This window comes from Lynx canadensis, chromosome D4, assembly GCF_007474595.2.
Source record: "Lynx canadensis isolate LIC74 chromosome D4, mLynCan4.pri.v2, whole genome shotgun sequence".
In the NCBI taxonomy this organism is placed as follows: domain Eukaryota; kingdom Metazoa; phylum Chordata; class Mammalia; order Carnivora; family Felidae; genus Lynx; species Lynx canadensis.
Window position 1 is genome coordinate 55,647,717 of NC_044315.2, and position 20,887 is coordinate 55,668,603.

The 20,887-nt window shown below is 48.0% G+C and overlaps 2 protein-coding genes and 1 non-coding gene across 12 annotated transcripts in view; 1 reads left to right on the forward strand and 2 right to left on the reverse strand.

The window, feature by feature from the left end:
• UBE2R2 (ubiquitin conjugating enzyme E2 R2) overlaps window positions 1–4,549 on the forward strand; it is a 118,596-nt gene extending 114,047 nt beyond the window's left edge. For both annotated transcript variants that reach the window (XM_030292717.1, XM_030292716.1), the window contains one exon: window positions 1,171–4,549. In XM_030292717.1, coding sequence (XP_030148577.1) covers window positions 1,171–1,390 — 220 coding nt within the window. In that variant the 3' untranslated portion in view covers window positions 1,391–4,549. The remainder of the gene's footprint in view (window positions 1–1,170) is intronic.
• A 1,392-nt stretch (window positions 4,550–5,941) lies between these two features.
• UBAP2 (ubiquitin associated protein 2) overlaps window positions 5,942–20,887 on the reverse strand; it is a 109,709-nt gene continuing 94,763 nt past the window's right edge. For 8 of the 9 annotated variants that reach the window (XM_030292707.2, XM_030292710.2, XM_032595549.1 and 5 more), the window contains 13 exons: window positions 20,535–20,574; window positions 18,210–18,393; window positions 16,948–17,017; window positions 12,229–12,424; window positions 11,294–11,385; window positions 10,966–11,013; window positions 8,541–8,619; window positions 8,121–8,326; window positions 7,705–7,804; window positions 7,513–7,620; window positions 7,290–7,357; window positions 7,013–7,204; window positions 5,942–6,922 (listed from right to left, as the gene is read on the reverse strand). In XM_030292707.2, coding sequence (XP_030148567.1) covers window positions 6,827–6,922; window positions 7,013–7,204; window positions 7,290–7,357; window positions 7,513–7,620; window positions 7,705–7,804; window positions 8,121–8,326; window positions 8,541–8,619; window positions 10,966–11,013; window positions 11,294–11,385; window positions 12,229–12,424; window positions 16,948–17,017; window positions 18,210–18,393; window positions 20,535–20,574 — 1,479 coding nt within the window. In that variant the 3' untranslated portion in view covers window positions 5,942–6,826. The remainder of the gene's footprint in view (window positions 6,923–7,012; window positions 7,205–7,289; window positions 7,358–7,512; window positions 7,621–7,704; window positions 7,805–8,120; window positions 8,327–8,540; window positions 8,620–10,965; window positions 11,014–11,293; window positions 11,386–12,228; window positions 12,425–16,947; window positions 17,018–18,209; window positions 18,394–20,534; window positions 20,575–20,887) is intronic. The other variant, XM_032595550.1, reaches the window with a different exon arrangement.
• LOC115500208 lies at window positions 19,014–19,096 on the reverse strand. The gene has a single exon (XR_003964453.1). It is a non-coding gene; the product is annotated as a small nucleolar RNA SNORD121A (small nucleolar RNA).

A 20,887-nucleotide genomic window follows, 5' to 3' on the forward strand; every position in this document is an offset into this window, starting at 1 on the left:
GTGTGTGTGTGTGTATACACATGTAAAGTTTTTGAGAGAGAGAGTGTACAAGTAGGGGAGGGGCAGAGAGAGAATCCCAGGCAGGCTCCATGCTGTCAGTGCAGAGCCTGAGGCAGGGCTCAAACTCATGAACCTATGAAACCATAACCTGAGCCGATCAAGATTCGGACACTTAACCAACTGAGCCACCCAGGCTTTCTTAATTTAAGGGCTTATCTCATTCTCTAATTCTTAACACATTTATTACACATCAGCTTCATGTCAGGTACTGTTAGGTCATTAAGGCAGTCTTTCTCCTTGAGGAGCTCACACTTTACTGATAAGAATTTGTAAGCAAATTACCATTTAATGAGTGCACCTATAGGGGTGTTGAGAGGGTGGAGCCTTCTTGGGATTCTCTCTGCCCCTCCCCCACTTGCATGTGTGTGTGCACACATGCTCTCTCAAACATTTTTTTTTAAAGTGAGTAAGAAATACAAGGTCTCCACTCCAATGAAGTTGACATTTGGGTGGAAGAGGAAGGAACTGACAGAAAAATTAAATGGGGATCATAGAAAATATACTAGTGATTAAGTAGCATAATGCAAAGGAATGACTAGGTGACTGCTTTAAATTGGGTTGTTAGAACAGTCCATTTCTAAGTACAGATCTGAGTGACATAAGTAGCCAAATTAGTAAATCAGGAGAAGAGCAAGTGATCTACACAGAACAGGCGGTGTTCAAGTTACTAAAAAAACAAACCAGGGATGGCCTGTATGTTTTGGGTGGGAAATGAAGTAGGAGGCAGGTTGTCATGCAACACTGGAAACTAACATAGGCTATTTGGAATCTACTTTAAGTGCAAATGGCAGGATTACTGAATAAAGAAGAGTGGTTGGGGTTGCATAGAGTTTGGTGTGAGACGAGGCAGGGGAAGAAAGTCTCTTAGGTGACTCCTGGCTGACCAGCATCTGAGATCCACTACTTCTAAATACCCTCCAGGTTATTATTTGAGTGTTCTTCAACATGGTACCTGATGGGCTGAGAACCTGTGGTGTAGTATCTGTCAGATGCCTTTAGGCAGGCACTGAAATTCAGAAACCTGAATCATAAAAAATGTTGATTATTAAGAAAGGCCAGTTGTAAAATCTATCTTCAAGATAGAGACTAACATAAACCATCTTCCTTCAGGAAACAGGTTTCAGCCACTAAAGCCGAAGCAGAAAAGGATGGAGTGAAGGTCCCCACGACCCTGGCGGAATACTGCATCAAAACTAAAGTGCCTTCCAATGACAACAGCTCAGATTTGCTTTATGACGACTTGTATGACGATGACATCGATGATGAAGATGAGGAGGAGGAAGATGCCGACTGCTACGATGATGATGATTCTGGGAATGAGGAGTCGTGACGTGCTCCTTCAGTGCCCCTGTACTGCCCTGCCGTCTCAGGCCAAAGGGAGGGGAGCAAGTGGGGACCTAGCAGTGGCCCCTCAACAAAAACCTATCACGGGGGTGGGAAAAACAAACACGGCTCCTGCTGACTCCCCTTATGGATCTCAGTTTGCTCCTTTTTATGGACCTCTTAATGGAGAGAAAGTAATCCTCCACAGAATGTCTGAATTCTTGCATTCTTTACCCTTCCATCACTGTATTGATTTTTTTTTTCTTCTTCTTCTTCTTTAAACCCAAACTTTCGCCTCACTTCGTCTCTACAGAGTGTTCACGGCAAAAACACCTTTGGTCTGTTTTTAGATTCTTGAAGAATTAGTCTTTCATCAAGACGTTTGTGTTTAAAGCTGGGAACCCATTGGAAGTTCACAAGTGCTGCATATGCTGAGTAGCAAAAGAAAATGGAAAAAAAATATAAAAACCCCACAAAACAAACTTTAAAAAAAAAAAAAAGCAAATTTGCCAAGATTTAGCTGCTCATTTACATTAGTGTGTGTGCATTCGATCAGCCCCATGGTGGGGAGTTTTGTTTCCTTTCCCATCTTAAGGCTGAGATACAGTGGGCATCAGGGACTTTGTGCTAAGCCTGATGAAATGTGTTCCTAAGGGCACAGAGACCCTTCAGCCTCCAGGAAATCATCCTAACACCGCAGGGGGCCTCAGCTACTCTGAGAGAAAGATCAGATTTTGTTTTTTGAAATCGATTGGGATCTAAAGCCTGAAATAAATATTCATACTTTACATAGAACTGAGCACTTGATTGCTATTTATTTTAAAGACAGAGTTGTTACCCTCCCCACCCCGAGGGAGTGGGGAGAGAGTGGAGACTAGTGTGTGTGTGTGGTCTTAGTGATCGGGAACAAGGAGTTTAAAATCACTATGCCAATTTTGGTTGATGCTGCTGGGGAAAAAAAGTCAAAACTACTGGTGACCACTGTTGGATAAAAAAACATCTTATGTGAACATGGCCTTTCCCTCAAAGATTTTTAAAAAACCCTCATGGTGAGAGTGTAAGTAGCCAGTTTTAATTACTCAGTATTAATCCTAGGTGCATGTGTTAAGATTTTGGTTTTCATTGAGCTGCTTATGCTGATAGTGATAGCTGTGGATAGGAGACACGAGTGACCAGTTTCCGCTTTCCTCGTTGGATGTGACCTGGACTTTTCTCTCCTTTCGATGTACTCTGGCTGTGGAGGGCAAGCAGAAGTTGTGCATGGAGCTTGCCCTGGGCTGCCTTGACTCTTCTAGCAGGGCTGAGGGAATTGGCTGCAGGCAGTGTCTGGGCAACGCTAGATCTTCCAACTGTGCTGCAGCTTTGACTTCCCCGGTCTCAATCACGTGTTACTTCAATCAATATTGAGATCCATCAGCCTTCACCAACCAGGGACTTCAGAACTTGGCGGTGATTTTTGTTTCATTTGGGAGTGGGCCAGTTCATAGGAGGGCAGTGTTCTTTCAGTGGGGAAAATCATTATAATGTAAAATTAGACTTCGGAAGGAAAATACAGCAGAGACTGGCTACGATCCTCCTCCAGATCCCTGTGCACTGGTGTCAACTTCTTCAGATCATAGCTCAGAAAGAACCAAAGGGTTGATGAGGGACAGGGGTAGGATGGATCCTAGAACAGAGTAGGTGATGCTTACTTCCTTAGCTCCTCCTTCCTTTCTGATCTCAGGGTTTTCATTAGCTCTTCAAACTCCAAACATTTGCTGACTAATGCCCAGCAGACCTCTCTGGCCTCTAAAGTTTGATTTGGTATTTATTAAGTGGGGATGTTAACATACAAAGGTTCGTATGGGACAGTGTTGAGCCTGGTCCCAGAATCTCTGTCCCATCCCCATGGGGCTAGGACTACCTACACCCCTGAATCTAGTGATTCCAGTCAGATTCAGAGAACAGAGCAGCTCTTTGTGACAAAACACTGGCCGCACATTCTCATAGAAAGATGTTGGAACTAGCTTTTTAACACCTCATGCTTATAATCTGCCTATCTTCTGGAGCTCAAAGTCTCATAATGCTCGGATTACCCCATCAGCCCCACACACGTTTACAGCTGGTAGCTTGGTCTGCTCTCTTGGAGCCCTATAAGGCTTTTCTTTTACCCCTTACCGCGAAAGCATTTCTCTGTCAGGGCAGGCCAGGTGCCTTGGCATTGCGGAAGGTGCTGTGTTGCTCAGCCCTGTCCCGTTAGGCCCTGTTGGCCTCTGTTGCACGTTGACTCAGGGAGCCAGAGAGCCAGGTGGAGGTCATACCTCTCAGCCCTTTGGGGTGTTACTGTTGAGGGCTGGGTTTGCCTCTGATAGAGTACAATCAATTCCAGAAAAGACTGGCATGTGTTGATTGGCTAGCAGGTAGACATTCTGAGAACTCAGACTGACCTGTAAAACCCAGATGCTGGTTCCAGAGCTCTGTCCTGAGAACACATCCTGTGGCAAAAGAAAACTTGAGCATGTAATTTTTTTTTTTCTTTTTGAGAGTAGAGGTCTCAGGCTCAGGCCACAACCTTGTAAGTACAGTTGTGATTATTTGGTGTTGACATGAATTCAGAATCCTGCATTTTTAGATTCCTTTTGATTCTAGTGGAGGCCTCTCTGGATGCTCTTCAGGTTTGTGTGTTTTGAGGCTGGTTGGAGAAAGTAATATCACGATTCCGTTGTTGCTTCTCAAAGTCTTCCCCCTCTATTTCGTATCATTCCAGAGTTCTTTTCTATTAGCCAAACTTTTCTGTAGTCCCTTCTTTCCTCTTCCCTGGTGATTACTTGCTTCTTTATTTGCTGGTTTCCTTATGTTTGGGACATATGCAGTAAGAGACTGAAGGGGAAAGTGTGTAGTTCTCCACTGAAAGTTAACTCCCCACCCCTCCCATTCTGAAAAATGGTTTACATTTATAAAAAGATTCAGATGCAATTTTCAACTATTCTGAAACCAGCAGGACACACCTGACTTTAATAGTTTTCTTAGCTGAAATTGTAGATGTTTTTCTTCAGTTTAACTTATGAGAAAAGATTATCTGATGCATTTTTGTGTTGAACTTCCCCTTTAGTGGTTTATTTTGTCTTTTTCTGCCCATCTGTCTACTAATAAAATGTGAAATAAAATATACCTGTATTGCTACTTCCCCATGGGATGACCCTCTTCTTTCTTTGTGTTAAAGAAAACTAAAAGCTGGTCTCAATATTTCCACTGTTCCCTTGAAGATTACACCCATGATTCAGCTGAAAAATTAAAAACCAAAAGTGAATCTCACTCACCTGCCTTCTAGGATATTCTGCTCAACTCACCTCCTCACAGAATAAACATTCCCAGTCCTTACTAGTTTTTTAAGGAAAGGTTATTAGAGATACAAACATCTGTTAACCTTAATTCTTATTAAGTAGGGTACAACCTGCTGATACACGTAGGCTGGTGAAGGGATGAGGGTGCTTCCACTGCCCTCCTTAGGCAAGCATTTTGATTTCATCGTCATTTGTCTTTTGAACTTCCTGCTGCTAATAAGCAGAGATCAGGCAAGAGATCATATCATGTAATTACAGTCCCTGTTTAGTTTCACTTGTGCAGCACTTACCTTTTTCCTGGTCAGGAGCTCAAGCTGTGGGCAACAGCAGCACGTACCCCCCAACTCATGAAATGACCACTGATTTTAGAGGCCACAAGCAGAAAAGGTGAAGACTGACCCTGGGCTGGTTCTGGCACACTGACTTGACCAGTATTTGAGGCACCACTTCTGTTTGCTGCTTCCTTAGTCTAGTCTGAGGGGGTTATTTAGGAATGAAATGGGAGGCTATAAAGCCTCTGGCAACACCTCTACGTTGGAGCATAGTAGTGCTATGGTGGGGCGACCTGCCTTGTGTCAGAAACAGGAATAGTGGATGGCCCTGGTTCCTCCCTGATGGCCTAGGAGCAGGAGGAAGGAGCTGTACTAGAATCCTGGCCCCAGGTGAATGGCTGCTTGGGACTTTGTGGAGCAGGTATTTAGCCCAGGCCCCGCTTACCTACTTCAAACCACCCCAACTCACTAGTCTGTTCAATCCCATCCCTTCACTATTAATCAAGATTCTCTTTGGTTGATGAAGGACACAGGATGGAAAGGAGGATTAGCTGTCCAAACTCTCCCTCCAGCCCTGAGAAAAATATCCTCAGTTCTTACCTTTATTTCCTATTTTAATGTCAGCTGACGTCTGGAAAAGAAGTTACCCTGCCCTAGTATTCCTGTTGACCGGGCCCTACAAACAGAGATTGCCTTATCAAAATGAACTTTGAGAACCACTGCCCCTGCCCGGTCAGGAGGGTTAGCAGTCTTTTCAGCCTTATCATTTACCTTTACACCCTCTGGATGCTGACCTGGCCGAGGCGAGAGAAGGAATACCAATTTAAGCCTTTACACCCTATCGTCAGAAGACTGACCACACGGGCTATACTTCAGCCCCAGCCCTATGAAGTCCAGGCTGCCCAGAATAATGAAGACAGCCTCCACCTTAAGCTGCCCTTGAGTCACACCACACAGAGACTGTGCATGCTCTCAGAACTTTATTAGGTGGAGATCGGGCAGAAGAGAAAACCCCTGAAACAGTCGCCCACCTGGTTCAGGACAACTGGCATAGAGGAGCCTTTGCTTGGAGACATGTTCTCACTGAGGTGACAGCGTATCTTTGATTTTTTTGTTTTCTAAAGGGAGCAGACTGACAACATCTCTGAGTGCAACTTCAGACTGTTTTGAAAAAACGGTCAGCCAGAGGAAGGCAAGTCTCTTGGGGACAAGACCAGAAGCAGAAGCCTCTGCTCTATATGCAGACAAACAGGTGCCACTTTCACGCTGGGCAGGAAGGATATCTCTGCTATTCCCAGATCAAGATTTGGCAGGAGAGGAACAGGGCAAATGACAAAAGGACCAGTTTCTCAGAAAGCGAGGGCTAAAGTAATTACACAGGGAAGGAAACCTCAAATAATGGCTTACAAGGGAGCAAAATAAGTCGTGATTCTTCATTGGTACCTGACCCCAAAACCCAAACTGCCTTCAACCAGCCCTTCCAGACACTGCTCCCAGCTGCCCGCTGGCTGGGAGGCTATACAGAAGGCCTAAAGGCAGAAGTGGAAAGAGGGGGTTATTTGCTACAGTGAAAAGGGGCTGTAGTTGGGAGAGCAGGCCTGGCTAAGAGTAGCAGCTGTACCCCCCCCCCCACTCTCCCAAGACTTCTATCACATTTACAAATACATACATAAATACATTACATACAAGAGCGAGTCTGGGAGGCAGGCTCCCCACAGAGGCTCGGCTGACACAGTTACACGTCTCAGGAATTCTAGGAAAGGGTGCTGGGCTCCCAGAGCAATGGGCTCCACATGTTCTCTCCTGCCCAGGGTAAGCCCCGCCCTAGCCCACCCCTCTCTTCAGGGTTCAGTTTGTCCAGTATGGAGAGTTGCCGTAGGCAGGCTTGGAGGCTTGCGACTTGGGCTGCAGGGAGCTGGGCTGGCTGCGCTGACCCGAGCCACTCTGAGGAGGAGGAGGAGGAGAGAAGGCTGTAAGGGGCGGAACAGAACCCCCAGTCCAGGGCAGGTTGGCTGCCTCCATCACTGGGCTCACCTGGGCATCCTGTGGAAGGTGGTGATGGAGCAGCTGTGAGTGAGGCTGCTGGTGGGCAGGCAGAATGTGTAAGAACGGTGGGGGCGCATAACCAGGGGCTGCTCCAGCAGCCAGGGGCCCGGTGGAGCCCAAGGCCGAGGGCAGGCTGAACGGTGGAGGAGTCCCTGCATGAAATCCCTGCTTATCAAAAGTCTGCAGGGTAAAGAAACAACGGTAAGGGCCAGCTCGGGCTGTACCTCCCACCCACCCCCTCGTCCACCTGAATCCTTCCCCTCACCTGAGTCTTGCTGTAGACCGAGCCAGTCATATCAGGCAGGCCGGTGGTGCTTGAAGACACAGACACTCCTAGGAGGGAAAGCAGTTGTTTTCACACCAATAGGGCCCAGGTTCTAGCCTCCCCCACACCTCCAAGGACTCTCTGGGACAGCCTTGCCTGAGAAAGAATCAGTAGAAGACAACTACTCTGGGCCTCAATCCTGGAAAGGAGGGGTAGACGCTACCTTTGCCAGGCCCAGAACCTGCAGACTTGTTTTGTGCCTGCGATGATCCACCATAGCCACCCTTGGTGTAGTCTCCCGCTGCTGTCCCCTGGGTCAGGTCATCATAACCTAGCGTGGCAGGGTACAAGAGGTACGTGTGAGCTAGGCAAGCCTGTCCCATCTGCAGCTCTCCGTGCTGGGAGCACCCCTCACCTGTGCTGTAGCTGTGCTGGCCATAACCACTGGCCTGCTGGAAAGGGGTGGTGGGGGTGCTGAGGTTCACACCATGCTGCTTGGCTGAGGCGGGAGGGACCTGGTGGGGAAGCAGGAGAGGTATCAGTGAAGGACCAGGGCAGGGGGAGCAGGTCAGGTACCCACCAGCTTATTAGCCCTAGGCAGCAGGTAGCACAACCACAAGGGACCTGTCTGTGGTCACTAGTACAACACGTGCTAGCAGCTATAAAAATAGACGGGAAAGTAGCTTTGGCTTCAGCCTAAAACATTCCTGAAGGCCAGGTGAGACTGAGTAGGGTCATGTCCCTCTCTCCCTGCTTCTCCCCAGAGCTGGAATACCACCACCACCACCACCACCACCACCACCACCACCACCCACACACACAAATACTCACAAACATGGTGGGCCCATACTGGAAGGCACTAGGCACGCCTGTGTAGTAGGGGAGGCCAGTGTAGCTGTAGCCGGGTGGCAGCGCAGGATTCAGAAAGGGCTGCTGGGCTGTGTGGTGGGCTTGGGATTGGCTCTGCTGAGGCTGAGCCAGCGTGGTGGGGGGCGCGGGGGATGCAGAGTCACCTCGGCCAAACTTGGTGACATCACCTAGGAGAAGAGGAATCATGAACTCCAATCACTGCCCCCACTCCCTCCTTATCCAACCAGGAAAAAAGCCAGACTGTCTCCTGCAAACAGGAACAGGTCTGGCTGCCACCTCAACAACAGGAAGCTCGCAGCCCTCTCTCAGCCCTTCTGCTTCCAGATTCCTAGGATTAGCTACAGTCCCGTGCCCCACTCCCCACCCCCTGAACAGACTAACCTGAATACGGGTTATTAGCTAGGCTCCCATCTCGGCTGGCCAAAGCTGTGGGTGTAGCGAAGGGAATTCCATAGTAATCCTAGGAGAGACCAGGGAGGCTCGATCAGCAGAATGGCCTTGTCCCAGGCCCAGGAGAGCAGGGCAAGCAGGCAGCACAGGCCATCCAGGCAATGCCATGCTCCGCGGACAGGCCAGACTGCAGCAACACATGCATACCTCCAGAGGGCAGCACTCAAAGAGAATTCAAAGTAAATGGTGTCCTTCGGACTTGTGCAATGTGGCAGCCACAAGTGGGCAGACACACTGACAAGGCCGTCAGCCTTCACCAGGCAGAGCCACTGGAGGCCCAATCTCACGTGTAATTTACAGCACAGATGGAAGCTGGTAAATGCCACCGGCAAACTCAAGTGGCTTTTCCTACGTGACAGATTCTATGAGCAGCTAGGAAAGCACCCTGAAAAGGAACCAGCAGGAGAGGAGCTATCTGACGGTTTAACAGGGGTCAGAACCATAAAGCCAGGTAAGTACAGGTACAAAAGATCCCAGATAAGGTCCTGAATTGGCCCCTCACCACCCACTCCGTCCTGACAGCACTGAAAACAGAGGAGTTGGGGCAAGTGTAGATGCCAAGAGCACAAAACATTGGAGCTCTATGGAGAAAGGGAGGTCTGACCTGGACCTTATTCGCCACCCAGGGCTTTGCCAGTCCTAGACATATTGTACCCTGGCTGCTAAACCTCAGAGGAAAGCCTTCCTGCTTTCTTTGTGGCCAACAGTGCCTGGTCACAACCAGATGGGAGCCATCCTGGCAAGGAATGACACTTATATCCTCCTTCGGCCTCCTCTCCACCTAACTTTCAGGAAACCCATAGCTTCCTCAGCCCTGAACCCCAGAAGGAGGCAGGACCGGGAAGTCACAGAGCTAGCAAGTCACAACTGGAGGCAGGCCTAGAGAAAGCCCAGGAGGGGGAGCTCTTTCAAAGAAAAAAGAAAAACCAAAGGCAGGAACTAGACACAAAAGTACCAGAGGCTAATAAATGAACAAAGGGGAAAGTGAACACAACGTATCTCAAAAGTAGGCTCAGAGGGGATTTCTTTTAAGGCACAAAATGATACAAAGACTACGAGGCAGGATCCCAGAGCTGGGATCCCAATGACACACTTCTAAGGACTCCACCACGACACCCTCTTATATTCCACCTCTGATGCCTGGAGATCCTGGGTCAGATGGCTATAAGGGGGCCAGGGCCACTTCTAGCTCCTCTGCAAAGTCCTAAGCCTCAGGCAACCCCCAGACACCCTAAGTTCTGTTGACCACCTTAGAAATCTGCTATCACGTCTTCAACACCCTTTCTGGGTCCTTCGAGGACACAGGCAGCAGCTGGAGAGTCCAGCAGGCCCTTGGGCAGCAGTGTGATGGACTGCTGGTTTGCACCCAAGCGGAAGAGCTGCCCAACTACCCCAATTCCACCTCCGGAAATACTTCAGAAGCCTGAGAAGCATTCTCCTGAAAGACAGGAGCTTCAGCCACCAGGCCTGGGAGGTGGAGGAGACACCTGCAGGACCCTGAGCTCTTTGTGGGCAGGTAGAGCAGGAGGCAGTCCAGTGGGGAAGAGGCTGAGGAAGGACACCTCACTGGGGAAAAACCTCCTCCTCAGGGAACAGGAAACACCACATTCAGCAGAGGCATCTGCATAACTTTCTACTTCCCAACAATGTAACAGGCACCCTTGGCTGCTGAAAATTCTCAGGAGTCTGGGAAATGCCAGACCAAGGTGGGAGAGGCACCGCTGCAGCCTGTAGGCTGGTCAGTCAGGGAACACCTGCCCCACTGTGGTGATGTGCCTGAAGGCCAGGCACCTCATCCTGGGAGTGAGGGTCACATTCAAGACACTGCCCTGGCCTCAGAGTGAGGCTGCAGCAACCAGGGACATCCTGGGGCCAGTATTCTTACAAGCAAGCAGTGATGGCAGGTCAGACCCACACAGGCCCTTAGAGAGTGTCAGCTCCAGTGGGTGATTCAGCTGGGGACAGACAAGCAAAGCTGCTATCACAAAGCATCACTGATGGCCACTTAAGAGGCACTTCTAAGAGGAGGACTTGATAAAAACTCTAGAGGCAGTCAAGCAGCCCCACCTTGTGTCATATGTTTTGTCTTTTTAAAAAGAGTTAGGGGGAGCTGGGGGGAGATGAAGGAAGAGAAGGACTCACATTCAGTAGGAGACACTGCCTACTGGGACCCAAGGTCCCAATGGTTTTCAAGTTCCCACGCAGTAAGCACAGGACACTCATGCCCAAGCGACAGTGGCACTATGCACCACCCCCAGATGCAAGCAGCTTTCTCAGCAGGTGGTAGTGAAGGCCTAGGGAGGGAGGACCTGTGAAAGAGCCTAAAGCCCCCCATCCCCTGCTACATCCCACTCACCATTGGCAGCCGTGACTGTAGCATCTGGAGCTCATCATAGCCATAGATCTGTATGAGAACCAAAAAGGGTGTTAGGGTTCACATCCCATCCCCTGGGAAGCCCAGACCCATATGGGGGCCCAAAACAAGGTTGAGGAGCTAGGACATATTCTGGAAGGGGAACCAGATCATCTGCTGTGGAAAGACACCTTTTCTTGGAGACTAGATTAGAGAGAAATAGCAGGGAAGGAGCTGCAGCAACCCAAGGCCCACCTCACCAGGTCCTGCCAGGTGTCAGCCGCTAAGGCCAAAGGAATCAGGCAGCCAGGAGCTATAACCATGCACTCACGGGATAGGCAGGAAGCAGTCCTCCTGGGCCCACGAGGTACTGGTTGTGCAGCAGGGGAGGTACTCCCTGGGGCAGGTTAGGGGGTGCTTTGCCTGTAAAAGCAAAAATCACAGGAGTGAAGACGCCACCACAAAGAATGAGATGCCTCAGCTACTGTGGGGGATGGGGGAGTTGAGCTCACTGTCATAGTGCTGCCCCCCATGGGGCCACTGCGAGAGGGGAGGGCAGCAGCTGAAAAATACAGAGGGCTGTGCCAGGAAGTGGGGGAGACCGAAAGCTCGTGATACCACATTCAGTCTCTTTCCACATCAGAGGGTATCCATGCCCAGACAGAAAACACCACCCCTCCACACTCCTGACCATCACTCTGCACCAAGCAAACCTGCACATAAGGATGATCTGCCTCCTCAGAACAGAAGGAAGGCTGAGCGGTCCCAGGAGAGGGGGACAGGCTGTGTCAAAGGTAGCTTTTAGCAGTTTCTACCAAACCACAGTTTGCTTGGCCCACACAGACCGCCTAGGTCTGGCTGATTAGGAATCAATCATACTAAGTGGCCACAAGGAGCCCAAAATAGCTGTTCCCTGGTCCCTCCATGTCACCAGGCCATCTCAGCTCCAGGAAAGAGTGAGGATAGAAAAGACAGGGGAGCTAGAAGCAAAAAGGCTACCAGGAATCCTGCCCAGGGGGGAGTCTACCCAGAAGACTGATTTTACCCATCCCACATCATCGCTGGAAGGACTGGGCCTCAAGAGGTCAGTGGAACAAAGAGGACAAGGGAGCAATGGCAGGGCTGGAGGGAGACCAGGATGTTCCTACGCTTTTAGCTACCCAGAATGCCTTGCAGCCACCTCTAGGCATCCTCCCTGGGAAGCCTGGGACGTGGAAAGTGCATCTTCTAGGGGCAGGGGATAGGAAAAGTCTGTAGAGCACACACCTGAGGTCACCAAGGGCGTGGCCCTGGTACTGCTGCTGGGGGCACTCACAGTGGTCCCGCCCAGGCAGAGGCTGTTCACTGTGTTCATGCTGCTCGGCAGGCTGAGCCCTGAGGACGTGGCACCCGAGGCAGAGGTTGCTGCCGTTGAGAAGGTGGCTGAGGACTGGAGGGAAGGGGTGCTCTCCACGCTGGCATGCTGGCAAAACAAAAAAGCCAGGACACATGGATCTGGGGGTAAAACACAAGAGTGCAGGAGAACCTGGTCTGGCACTGGGGCCTGCACTCTGAAGACCAGTGTGAGGGGCTCCGTGCTTGGTGCTCAATGTGGGCCCCCACACTGCAGCTAGAGGAGGCCATCAGGACACAACTCATAAGCTGAATATCAAGCTACTGAAATTGAGCTTTGTGAGCAACACCCTCTTAAAAATTGTTAAAGTTGCTCAAGCTAAGGTATCTGAAATAAGGCACAGAAACTCCACCTAAACCACATATGAACTAAGAACATCTGACTGTGAGGTGAGAACCCACCTCACAGAAAAGTGGTCTCAGGAGAGACTAATATTTGATAACAACGGCACCACAGGCAGCCCAGCCCAAGTCAGAGAGGTCTGGGAATAGCTGCCTTCTACTGGGCTTCCTAACTACTCTGATAAGGAAGTCACAGGGAGCCCTTTGCTCCAGAACCTGGGAGCACTGTGCAAGCCACCAGGACCTACCTAGAAGAGCATGGCCTGTGCTTCTGCCCGTTTGACAGGATCCACCTAGGAAAGAAGGGTGAAACCCACAAAAGCTCTGCAGAATTCTAGGAAGCCTGCCCTGCTGCTCAGCTCCAGGAAGGAACAAGGTACCAGAAAGGGCTTTAAGGGCTGTGTGGGGAGTGGGTGGAAAAGATAACATCTGGGTGGGCAAAACAAGGCCCAAAGAGGGAAGAACTGGCTCTGTAATACTGAGACCAGCCTCCAAACCAGAACGTGTGCAGAAAACAGTAGTCTGAAAACTCCTGGAGAAGCCTCAGGAATAAGAAATCCCAGAAGGGGGACAACCATGCACCGTGCTTTCCACCACACAGACACTTCTGTGTAGGTCCCAGCCTCACAGGCTGCCCTACCCATCTGAGTACTGATCTTAGAGCCCTGACATCCAGAATCAGTTCAGCAAGGTAAAGACAGCTAAAACCGTGGTCTCCTGGGACACCACAGGACTCCGCCCCCTCAGCCTACACTGACAGAAGCAGGGTAAGGACAGCCCCAGCACCTGCTCCACAGTCCTTTGCACACAGCCAAGCTGACCACCTGCTGCAGAATGAGGAACAGCTCTGACCACTGTGCCTAGGTATCACCGGTCATAGAACTGAAAGCTCTCTTAACCACAGGACAAAAAATTACTATTCCCTAGTCTGGGGAGAGAAAAGCAGCTTGCTAAAAAACTAGTTCTTAACTTGCTGAAAGGAACTCATCCAGCAATACTTTCCTACCTCCAACTGAACCTGACTGGGCTCCTGTCTCTGTTCCTCACCTCTCAAATCTTCGAGGGCCACAAAGGGCTGGCATAAATGGCTTCCCCTCCATTTAAACTGCTCGCACAGTGTCTCCAATGGGGCGGTGCAGCCAGCTCCTCAGAAAGAGCCCAGAAAAGCACAGCTGCACCAAACCTTCCACAAGGACACGAAGGGCAAGAGAAAACCCTGAAATTTCCTTTATAACCTTCAAGTGGGAAAGACCTACTTATAACAACTATGAAAAGACTGATGTATCTGACTATACAAAAGTCAAAAATGAAATGACAAACCTGGGAAAAGTAGCGCACCTCCCATCACAAAGGGCTACTTACTAGTCTCCTGAACAGGGGTTCCTAGAAACAGACACCAAGGACCTGACAGAAAAATGAACAATATGAAGAGCTCACTGAAAAGGAGATTAAATGGCTTTCTAATATATGAAAGAAGATGTTCAAGCTCACTCAGTTAAAAACTGTACTGACAGGGGCACCTGGGTGGCTGAGTCAGTTAAGTGTCTTGATGTTTGATTTTTGCTCAGGTCATGATCTCACAGTTCATGGGTTTGAGCACTGCATTGGGCTCTAAGCTGACAACTTGGAGCCTGCTTGGGATTCTGTCTTCTTCTCTCTCTGCTCCTCCCCCATTTGCTATCTCTTTCTCAAAATAAATAGAAATTAACTGGGGAGAAAAAAAAAACTGCACTGACAGGCCATTTTTTGAATTAACACACTGGAAACATAAAAATATTTGATAACATGATTTCAGGAGGCAGTGGGGAAATAGTACATTTCAATCATTACCAGTAGGAGGTAAATAGGTTAAAATCACTGTACAGAGCAATTTGGCAATTTGTATAAAATGTTAAATGCCTGGGGGGCGTCTGGGGAGTTCAGTGGGTTAAGCTTCCTGACTCTTGATTTTGGCTCAGGTCATGATCACACGGTCCTGAGATTGAGCCCACGTAGGTCATGGGATCGAGCTCTGTGTAAGGCTTGGCACTGGGAATGGAACCTGCTTTAAGATTCCTTCCTTGATTCCTTCCTTCCTTCCTTCCTTCCTTCCTTCCTTCCTTCCTTCCTTCCTTCCTTCCTCCCTCCCTCCCTCCCTCCCTCCCTCCCTCCTTTCCTTCCTTCCCTCTCTCTCTCTGCCCCTCCCCCACTCTCACTCTCTCAAAAAAAAAAAAAAAAAAAAGTCAAATGCCTGGGAATTCGACTTCCAGGATATACCCTGCAAACATAGCTATACATGTGAAGCAGCATGTGTAGAAGGTTATCGAATGCAATACTGTTTTGTACTCAAGACAGAAAATGGCCCTGAAGCTCCATCACTAAAAGACTGAGGGAGTAATGTGGTGCCGTAGAGCTATGGAAAAAGAAAGAATCTAGGTCTCAACACAAACATCTCAAAGATGCACTGTTAATGGGGAAAACACTGAAGAATACTATGTAGGGAATACTCCCATTTATGTTATTAATGAAAAAGGGCAAGAGGTAGGGGGAAAAGGACTTTGCATATGAATTTCCCATTTCATGGGTTAAAAAAAATCCAACTCCAGTGGGTCAAGAAAAGAGTAGGAAAAGGGGCAGGACCTAGCAGAATAAATACAGAAAAACATTTCAGTATGTATCTCTTCATACTATTCATTATTATATTAGCAATGTGGCAATTGTGTCACCTGACAGAGTATGGGACTCCCTGATGAGGCAATTCTGGTTGTGGCTATTTGGGCTACAGGATTTGGAGTTTCATGCTAAAACACAGAGTACAGCTAATCCATGGGAGCAAGAGCACTGGCTCCAACGCACCAGGGCCAGGGAAGCAGGGACCACTCACAGCTCCCATCGGCCAAACAGGGGTACAGGCACTTACTCAACACTCTGCTTTAAATATGGTGATCTATGTGTTTCATGACCAAGAATTATGTCCAAGATTTCACTAGGAAAACGAGTTTGAAAAGCTTGATGATAGTCACTTCCTAATGGAAGGATAGAGCCAACCCTTCACCATCATCCCATTCTGCAGCAAATGACCTCGTCAGAGGAAACAAATTTCCCTGATTTATAACAACTCCTACTGATCTGTACCCCAAATGTCCTTCCCTGTTTGGAGATCTCTCTCTTCTTATCTCCCAGTGAGGGACTTCGTGGTCAATCTAGGTACCTCTTGTAGACCCCTCAGCTCCAGTGTCCCCTAGCCTTGAGTTAAACACCCCACCACCACCCTGCCTCCTCACCATTTCAGCCACGTTCGTTCTTCTGCTCACCACAAGCTATACACACCCACCATTGAAACTGTGCTGCCAAGAAACCACCTCAAGAAGCCACACTTCAATAACCGTCACCTAGGGTTGCTCCTTGACACATCAGGACCCTCGCCAGCTGGCACCCCACTTATACTTCCATTCCTGCCCTCCATACCCCAGACTTCCCTCTTCAAAGTCTGCCTCTGAGCTGGGGAAGGTGGCCTGCAATGGCATGAGGTAAGTGGAAAGAATACCTAAGCCACAAAAAGGAAAGTCCTCATGACCACCAAAAAACTGAAATGTGGTTCCACTGACTGGGCTAAGAGCCGGGACTGTGAGACAGAGACAGAGACAGAGAGAGAGAGAGAGACAGACAGACAGACAGACAGAGACAGATGCATGTGCCAAAAGATGGCTAGTCCTCACATAAGCTCTTTTTCCTCTAAGCATTCTCTCTACAATGGCATTTACAAAGTAACAGAAGGTTATCTAGAACAATGCTCTTGATTCAATGTGACTTTTGGTGGAGTCCAAGCTGAAGTTAGCAATGAGCCTACGTTCCTTGCAATGAGCCTTTTTCCTCAAAAAAGTCTGCAAATACCTCAACATGACCAATCCCAGACTAGGTCCAAAATTCTCCCCTAACAAACAGGGAGCTCAGTAAATGCTCAGGAACAAATCCACCCCAAGAGCCCTGCCCATCACAGATCAGCTCTGGAGAAGCAAATCCTTCATGGAAGTCCCAATTTAAGAATCAAGATGTTCTCTGTGGTGCTTAAGAAAAGCAACAGCTCAAACCACATACCTAGATTGAGATAACACACCTGAGGAATTTGAGGTTATTTCAGACATTCAAAACATATTCAGACATATTAAAACCCCACCTGCAAGTGACTAAACTCCAATCACCACGTGACTAAGCTCTGCACTCGAGTTCGCTGAGCAGGGAAGGCGATGAGGGAGCCCAGAGGACACTTACTGTGTGTGACGTGCTGGAGGAGAGTGCCGCATGTGCAGAGGAGAGGCTGCTCTGATGGCTGGAGAGGGAACTAGAAGACAAAACAGAGCACCACATGTCCACCACACTGAGTCAACCCACAGGAGAGGCCCACATGTCCAGGTGGGCCAGATATTAAGCTTGCCCCATCCCTCCAAGGGTAGCCCCAGCTTCACATCCCACATTCCTCATCACCTTGGGGACCAGAACAGGTTTTCTTATGTTTAGAAATGATCTAAAGGGTCATTCACCATGAGGATCTGGGACATCCTGGCCTGGGAAGGCTTCAGGGACAACTTCAATCAACTAAAATCATTTGCGCTTTACACCGTAAAAAGTTAGAACAGGAGTGCACTAACACTGCCAGTCATGGAGACACCCATTTCAACTGTGTGCAAGGAAAGAAAGTTCCTATGTTCAACCCCACGTGACAGAGCCAAAGCCTGACTTCCGATCAAATCCAGAATTCAAATCAAACACTTTTATTCCTGGCTAAAGAGGGAAAGAGGCATACTCCAAAGATATAGGATGAGGACCAAACAAAACCCATTCTCCTACACCCTATTCTAGTAATTGAATCTCTGAAGCCACAACAGGAGCAAGTAAAACACCTGCTCAGAAACCAAACATCATTCCCGGGGAACCTGGGTGGCTGAGTCGGTTGGGCATCTGACTTTAGCTCAGGTCATGATCTCACAGCCTGCAAGTTCGAGCGCCACGTCGGGCTCTGTGCTGATGGCTCAGAGTCTGGAGCCTGCTTTGGATTCTGTGTCTTGCCCTCTCTCTGCCCCCTCTCCTGCTTGCACGCATGCGCATGCATGCATGCTCTCTCTCTCTCTCTCTCTCAAAAATAAACATTTAAAAAAATTAAAAAACAAAAACAAACAAAAAACATCATTCTCATTTCACATCACTGTGACTCGAGCCCAGAGTGGGAAAGGCCAGGCCAGGTTCAGGGCACACTCCTGAGAGGTAGAGGAAAAGTAGCAGCAGCAACACCCTAGCTCCACCATTCCCAGGGACCCCAGTGCTCTGTGACAGCAGGGGCATTACATGTTGTTACACAGCTGCTGATGCTTCTGAGATAGTGTCCAGCCAAAATGAATGAGCTAAAGCATTATTACAAAAGGCCAGGACATCATGCTACAGGCAACAGGAGTTTTGTTCGTTAGAAGAGCTTTCTATAAGGGTTCAGGACTTCGCACCATTGTGCCTCTCACTGTGAGCTCATATTTTCCCCATACCTGCTAAGCTGAGAGAGGGGGCTGCTGGACAGGTCACCAGGCTGGGACATGGAGGGCAAAGTGGCAGTGTGCTGGGATGCAGAGGGTAGAAGCGTAGTGCAGGAAGTGGTGCTGGGCAGTGAGCCCACAGATGGGAGGGCAGAGGGAGGGTCCGTTGTCTTTGGAGCTGGAACGGATGAAGTAGCTGTAAGAAACATATCGGTTTAGCTCCAGAACCATTTGTAAGTATGTACAATATGTTCAATATCTTGTGACAGGTCAGGGTCGGTTTGAGACACATACAAAGTTACATTCCCCAGGGAAAATGCCCAAGCATTTTCTGTCAGATATAACTAATAAAAATGACATGTGAAGGTAAGACGAACAGGATTTGGCAGAGAATAGGAAATGACAGCTTTATAATCATCAACTAGCCTATGCCATGGATATACTTCTCCTAACTAAAGGAACCTGACCCAGAGCTGCACCCACAAAGAGCAACAGGCTAGGAGGCAAATTTTTCTGAAAAGGCTCAACAAAGGATGATGGTACAAATCTGGTAGGCAAGACCATCAAAAGGTTAGGTTTTTGCTTGTATCAGGCTGACTTGTGAAAGTTCATAGCCAATTGAGGGCACATGGGGGTTGAGAGCCCAGGGTACATATACTGTGGAGAGTTACATATGCCTAAAATCCACTGTCCAACACCCACATTCACATGCATAGTGAACATTTCCGTAAACAAACAAACACACAAACCAAACCCTCAGAGCACATAAAGGAGCTTATTAGGCTTCCAGAAGATCATAAATGTGATCCATCCTAGCTGTAGAAAGACTCAGTTTCAGTTCTATCCACACATACAACTCAGATATGTGCTTGGAAATAAAGCATCATTGTCTTTCCCAGTTAGGAAGGAAAAGCAATCTTGACCCATCTGCAGAACTCCCTGGGAGTCTGAGGGAAAACATGCTAGTGTCTCAAAAAGACAATTTGAAAACAAACACAGTAGCAACAGGGTCAACACAGAACATGACCCATACTTAAGAGTGGTCCTTACAATCTTGAGACTTGCTTTTGACTGACGATCTATTCCAAACATGACACCTGTTACAGAAGCCAGATAAAAGCACCACATATGTCCCTGACCCAAAACTCAGACCTTGTAAGTTACCTACGTAGATCGTAGGTCACATTATAACAAGTTCACAAGAAGCCTCTGAAAGAATGGCAGTGGAGAGACAGATGGAGATAAAAACCTATCTAAAATGCATGCTATGTTTTCCAGACATTTCATATCTCATGATTTTATTCATAATCTCTAAATAATAATTGGGGCACCTGGCTGGCTCAGTTGGTAGAGTGTGCAACTCTTGATCTCAGGGTTGTGGGTATGAAGCCTCATCTCCAAATGATCTAGGACACCTTGATATGTTCTCAATCTCAAGCCTGCAGAGAGGAAACTTGCCACCAAGGTTTGTGAAATGAGAATGTCCTCTGACATCCCAAGTTCTCAGAGCTACCAATGTACCTCCAAACAGTTCCGGCAGCCCAGAAATATCAAAACCAACTCTGGGTAATCACATGTGTCATTTCAATTCCAACTGAGGCCCCCTCTTGGACTGAAAAAAATCCCATGTCCACATTCCAAAAATCCTAAATAAAAGGAAAGTCTTTCTGGCTTCTATAATGGATACCCATTTGTGTTACTGAAAAATGAATGAAAATCATCATAACCAATCACAGATCAGCCACGAGCACCTAACAGGGATTTACCTGCAACCATCATCTCCAGGGAACACCGAGCTTACTAGAATTAATAGAATCTTATCCCCATTTTTTCCCAAGTGTTTACAGAGAGCATCATTTTATCTCTCTTCCGCACAATAGCTCATCGAATCCAGAAGGCAAAGAGCATGCCTTTCCTGAACTAGCACACCAATTTCTGCTTTAAAAGTCCTTTACAGTATTGGAATGAGAGCCCTCTGACTACACCAGAACCTGTGCCTCTAAGCAAAGCATCTTTTAAATCCATGCTACACTCTACACTTGGGGTGTGGTCTGACTAGAACAGAATTATATGAGGCTATCAATTCCTTCTTGCTGTAGCTAACATTTCTCATAATACCAACAGCAACAATCTACTCACAGGAATCTGTAGCTGAACTTATAAACCCTACCAAAGAAATGATGCCAACAGATAAGAAGTAGCTATCAGAAAAATGCAAAAGGATTAGTTTTGCAGAATTAGTCACTAGCCTATTGTTTTCCCCATCATATTAGCAGCTATACTCTTTTTGTTTGATTTCCACCACACAAAATGAGAATAGTCAGCTTATATACTTACTGTCTATAGTCTGCTGACTTCGACCACCACCATGTCCATTCTATAAGGAAGAGAAAAGAAAGTAAGCATACCACAAAAATCAAATGATAACCTAGCTGACTTTCTATTGGGATTTAGTCAGAAATACATGAATCATAGACTGATCAAGAAATGATGTGGGGCACTGGGGTGGCTCAGTGGATTAAGCATCCAATTCTTAACTTCGGCTCAAGTCATGATCTCACAGTCCATGACAGTAAGCCTGCATCAGGCTCTACACTGCCTGCTTGGGATTCTCTCCCTCTCTCTCTGCTCCCCCCACCAAAATAAATAAAAAACATTACGGGGGGGGGGAATAAAAGACGGCTTGTTTT